General features: G+C 41.2%; 1 protein-coding gene across 1 annotated transcript in view; it reads right to left on the bottom strand.

Annotated features, from left to right (window-relative positions):
• Positions 1-343: 343 nt before the first annotated feature.
• Positions 344-5,925, bottom strand: part of LOC119267285 (probable WRKY transcription factor 13) — a 6,334-nt gene continuing 752 nt past the window's right edge. Inside the window, exons 2-3 of the mRNA XM_037548653.1 lie at positions 5,569-5,880; positions 344-949 (exon numbers count right to left, since the gene is read on the bottom strand). Coding sequence (XP_037404550.1) covers positions 778-949; positions 5,569-5,880 — 484 coding nt within the window. The 3' untranslated portion in view covers positions 344-777. The remainder of the gene's footprint in view (positions 950-5,568; positions 5,881-5,925) is intronic.

Here is a 5,925-nt window from a genome sequence, read left to right as displayed (position 1 = left end):
AAAAGAATCAAGAGAGGACTAAAACCCAAATGTGCCTGTCAATACAATCCCCCTTGAGGCAATTTGCATGCTATTCTCCACTTAAGGAGATCTCATCGCCTCCTTAAACATGTAGCTAACGAGAAATTCCCCCCTCAAGAAAAGAAGCTAACGAGAAATTGGGTCTTGTAAACAAGTTTTGTGCACAATTCAAAACCCACACGAAATCGTGTCTTGTAAACAACTTGCATGGATGTACATTGTTCTGCAAAGGTTCGGGAGCAAATTTTGGAACAAGAAACTCTCACCAAGCAACTCATAACCCACAAGAATCTAGGGGAAAAAGAACACCTCTCCCTTCCCAAGAGGGAACAAGTTGACGTACGACAATGATTTCAGCAGGAGCCTACACCCTGAAGTATACATACAGAACACACAAAAGAGAGACGCCGCAAGTTACGCTGGCTGCCATGTACTACACGTTTCCACTTTTTCTTCACCAGATCCCAGGTAACTTGCAGGTTGCTAACTTGAGGCTTCAGCCCCACCACTCACAACTAGACCCCAACCAGAGCCCCAACACCAACAGATAACCTCGGCGTACGCAACGTACGTCTTATTGCCGCTACAGCTTAATCAGTGTACGTACATACCAACTGCTAAGCTGCTACCAGCCTGACTATACAACAACAACAGCACTACGGTACAGTAAAAGCACGCATGCATGCATGGAGCGTTCGTGGGTGGGTGGCCTGGCCCTAGCCGGGCGCACGCGGCTGGGCAGTGCAGCGCATGCTGCTACCAGATGAAGCTCATCTCGGCGCTGGCGCGCGCGGCGTCGTCGTCGTCCCGGGAGGGGGAGTGGACGTGCCGCCCCTCGTAGGTGGTGATCACCATGCGCGGGTCCTCCGCCAGCCGCTCCACCCGCTTCTTCACCCGGCACTTGTCCTGCGTGCACCGGTAGTAGCTCCTGCGTCCACAACACACAACATCCTTATCATCAGCTTAGTTTTCTACTACGCCATTTCTTTAAAAATCATTAGGTTTGCCATTTTTTTCAATGCTAGCTACTTCCTCCCTTCCATTATATAAGATCATTTTTGACATTAGTGTAGTGTACAGAAACGCTCTTATATAATTAAACGGAGGAGTAGAATAGAAGACAATACATTCTTTAGTTCTAAATATACGATGTTTTGGCAGTTGAAGAAGTAGCAAATCACAGGCGGTCATATGCATGGTACTGTACTTTATACTCTGCATTTTGTGAATATTCAGAGAGGTGTAGACACGTAGTAGGTGAAGTACCGATGCTGGAAGAAACCCTCAATCATGGCCTGACAACACAACACATGGAAAGAAAGAAATAATATTCCGATGGACGGATGGGGATGATAAAATTCCAGGCCAGCTACTACTAGTCTGCAGCTATCATTCCTCGTCTCACCCCGAGGGCTAGGGGCATAGATTGACAAAGATGTGGTAATAATTGCCGAGTACAAAAAATCTTGGGCCCTTTGCAAAGGCTCAAATCCACCCCTTTCATCATCATCATCCCTCCCAGGGCCGGCCCCCTTTACCAAACAGCAGAGATTCCCCCTCTCCCACAGCCAGCTAGAGCAAAGCACGTAACTAAAATTAAACAAATTAACACACACAAAATCGAAAACCCATAGCTGGACACGAGCACATCTTAGTAAATCCAAATAAAATAGCAAAATTATAAAGAAAAATCTGAAATTTTTACACATCAAAGATAAACAAGTTTCTCTCTCTCTCTCTCTCTCTGTGTGTGTCTCTCTCTGCGCGCGCGCAAATTTTCATGCCAATGTGACATAGGAGGAGCTTGGGTCAACAAAAACAAAATCAGTGCTCCAAAATAAAAAATCCTGAACCTTTCTCCAGACTCCTTTTTTTGCTTTTTGTCCTGAGCTCCATGATGTCATATCGCTAGGAATTTTTGCAACAAAATTTGTGCAGCTTTCGTGCAAAATAATTTCATTTTTTGCTATTTATTTTGATTTTACAATTCACCACCATGAGCAGATGCTCCCCAGCACACAAAATAAATACCCAAAATACTTTATTTGTTGAATATAGTCAGATCGATCTAGGTAGCCAGGCACATCAACCACTTCTAATAATTAGATAATCAACAGACGTGGGCATTTGCAGTCGAAGCTGTCTGATCAACGTTGAAACTAAGGGCAAAACTTCTTTGCCAAGTGATCCGATTCATTTGGCAAATTAGATAATAATGTTCTAACTTGTACTAATCTGCTCGTTTGAAGAAAAAAAAACACCTGTACTAAGCTGCTATCTTAGAAAACTTCAAACAATAAAACCACTAGCTTAGAAACTACTCCCTCTGTTCACAAATATAAGATGTTCTCACTTTTTTCTGAGTCGGATGTATCTAGACACATTTTAGTGTGTTTGTTACTCATTTCAGTTCGTATGTAGTTCATATTGAAATATTCAAAACTTCTTATAATTATGAACAAAGGAGAGGGAGTAATAGCTAGGGAGAGATAGATTCCCTGAGATTGAGGAAGGATGATTGCCAGGAAGGATTCGCCGGTTGATTGGAAAAGCCATGATGCTGTGGTGGTGTGTGAGCCAGAGATCGAGCAGGCCATAGGGTTGGGTTGGGTGTCTGTCTCTCTGAGTGGCATCATTGCACGGCGGGCCTAATCAGATTGGACTGGATGCTTGTCCCGTGCTAGCTGTGGGTCAATGCTTTTTCACGCTGCCTGTGCCATGATCACCACCACACATGCATGGACTGGTCGATCAGTAGATTCACACACGCGCGCACACAAACACGCACGTATGGTTGTCATATAGACACGGAGAGAAGATATATACTGGGGGTATCAATGCCATGCATGCATGCCACAGTACAATGTAAGGTGGTTAATTGCATCTACAAAATTAAGATGGCTAGTTTCAAAACATACCTGTAAGAACATGTACAACTTCTTTTTTTATTAGAAACCTTATTCAGAGTACCAACATGTAACCTTTTCTTCCAACTAACAATAATAGAAATGCATGGAAAACTAGTCTTTTCTTTTCTTTGTCGCGATGGCTCACGCATGGATGAGTGAACGCTAGTGGAACTATTAGATGGTGCCATGAGAATCTGACCTACTTGTAGTTAGGTTGCGACTCGGTCGATGGTTGTTTTCCCTATACGTACTCTTGGACGCCCCCACAACATGAAATGGACTAGTCCATCAAAGAAATTAAGCAAAGAACAAGCAAGGTTATCATCTGCCTAATCCAGATGACATGAATAAAGAGCTACTAGCTTAGAATAGCTAGCACGACCTAGAAAATGAACAAATGGAATAGGAGCATGTTTCGTACCTTTGTGTATGGGTAAGCTATAGCTAGCTAGCTAGATAGACATATATACGTGTGCTAATTAAGTTGCGTTGATATGCATTTAGGGTTCAACTTATGAGATGTAGAGAGACAACAAGGGGACCAGACATAACAAAGCCATCTTAGGACCAGCTAGCTTTGCAAACACTTTTTTTCCTTAGCTTTTGTCATTCAATGACTGGAACTTTAGGAAAAGTTGAATACTGTACGAGTGTACAAAGGTTTGTGTGAGATAATTGGCTCTGTGGTTCCCTGCTAGCAGAGGAACACGAGCCACATGTAAAGTGAGCTTTTAGTTTCTTCATGCCAGAATCTCTTAGCTTTCCTGCATTTTTCTTCATATTAAATTTCAATAATATTTCCGCAAAAAATCAATAATATTCACTAAATTACGGTGAATGTCATAAAGTTCTGGTCTAGAACAATTTTATAACTTATACCAACTCAATTGGATAGTAAATATAATACATAATTCAAGGGATGCACGTCAATCAATATGGTAAGATAACATAATCCTTATTTGTATCAAGATCATCAAACTTACTAAATACACATTACACAAAATTGTACTTCAACAACTTTATTTTATTTCTTTCATCAATGGGTTTACTATAAAAATGAAACTAATGTAGTTTATACGTTTCCCTTCTAGAACACCATGACAAGCTTGTCTAGAAATCAAACATGAACTTCATCCATTTCGAAAAATAAACATGAACTTCATTATTAACTCAATAAGTCTGTCAACTCCCGAATGAGGGCTATTTGTTGGGTAAAAAGGTTCGTAAAGAGAATGACATAGTATCCAAAACATTCTGCTTGTCAAAGCAAGTTTTAGGCGTGTACATGATTGGAGGCTACGGTAAGGAATATTTTTATCCAACATGGTTAGCAGCATGATCTTCCAAAGAAAAAACATAGGAATTTTGGAGGTTAGAATTCCTATAGGAAATTTTCCTTTGGTGTTGTTTGGAACAAAGGAATTGTTATCCTATATTCCTTCGAAACTTCTATGGAATGGGTTATTCCATAGGAAATTTGGAAGAAACCAAACATGAGGCCTACCCCATGTTTTCTTTTCTTCCCGTCTACAATTTCTGTGATATTCATGTGTGGCAGCCAAATAACAGTTTTGCACTTTTCCCGTGGTTTTGTTTGCTTTATGAATCAATGTATATTCATACGCTTCGAATTCATGTGTTCCAAACGCGGCCTTAACTAATGATGTTAGAGTATTCAAACTAATTTGCTTCACTAAGTTGAGCCCAATATGTCGCCGATAATCAAGTTGAATAGTGTCACTTAGTTAGTTATTGCTTCAAGATACCCATAGTACACTTATGGTAAAGCATGCATGAATATATACTTACTAACACGAAGGAGATCAGCGTGCAACAACACATGAATGCCTAGAATTAAAAGAGCGGAATTGTCCATGAAGAAAGCATAGTTCATAACTTCATATGCATTAGGCTAACCCTAGAAAGCGGTTTGTCTCTCAGTAGAAAGAGAAACAGAGGTTCTAATATTTTCCCAATATTGTTTTTAGCATTTCATCATTTTATAGCGCCCTTCGATGTAATAATGCATTAATATGTGAATTTTTCTAATAAAGAAACAGTTTCAAAATGTGCTTAATTTATGGAGATTTTTTTTGGAAATTGTACCAGGGTTAAATTTTAAAAACAGCCAAAACAATACTTCCAAGAAAATTATAGTTCATATATATTATGCGCCTGCACTAAACCTATTTATGCTTGCCATATTACATCCTGGATAAAAAATTTGAGCATAAATTACTTTGGTATATCTAGATTATATAGTTCTTTCAGGGATAGATTATAGAGTTTTACAAAGTGGAAATAACCCCCCAAAAAACTGCAATCCATGTTTTGTTAAATGGAAACAAAATCCATAGTACTTAACTGATAACCCTAATTAGTCAAGTTGTCACTTCTGATGAGTCCTACACCAAATTGGACATTAAAAACAAAATATCATGAGATCTATATAATCTAGATATACCGTGCCGACCCCCATTGATTTTTTGATAAAGGACATTTCATTGAATTTCATTTCATGAGATTTCAGTTTGATGAGGCAGTTGCTTCATAAAATCGTACACATGCACATATGTAGCGTATGTATATGTGCGTCACGTCGAGGGTTGGAGGAGCTATATCGATGTACAGTGCGTACCGTGGGTGCTGCGTGTTCTTGACGACCTTCTGGCCATACTTGCGCCACTTGTAGCCGTCGTCGAGCACGTCGACGTCGCTCATGGTCTTGAAGCAGAACCTCGGCTCCCGCACCTTCCGCCGCGCCTTCACCGCTCCTCCCCCCGCCGCCTTCTTCATCCTCACCGCGCCGACCCCCATCCCCGCAGCCGCCGCCGACGACCCGTGTGACCGTTCACCACCTCCACTTCCGCCGGCCGCCGCGCTGTTAATCCCCATGCCTGCCACCGCGCCCTTCCCCCTCTGCCTTTCTCGATCAGCTTCCTCGCAAGACCTAACAGGAATAGGAGCATATCAAACATGTAGATTGTAGAGAGAG

This window comes from Triticum dicoccoides, chromosome 3A, assembly GCF_002162155.2.
Source record: "Triticum dicoccoides isolate Atlit2015 ecotype Zavitan chromosome 3A, WEW_v2.0, whole genome shotgun sequence".
NCBI lineage: Eukaryota > Viridiplantae > Streptophyta > Magnoliopsida > Poales > Poaceae > Triticum > Triticum dicoccoides.
The sequence above is the reverse complement of the archived record's forward strand: the minus strand, read 5'-3'. Positions and strand labels throughout refer to the sequence as shown.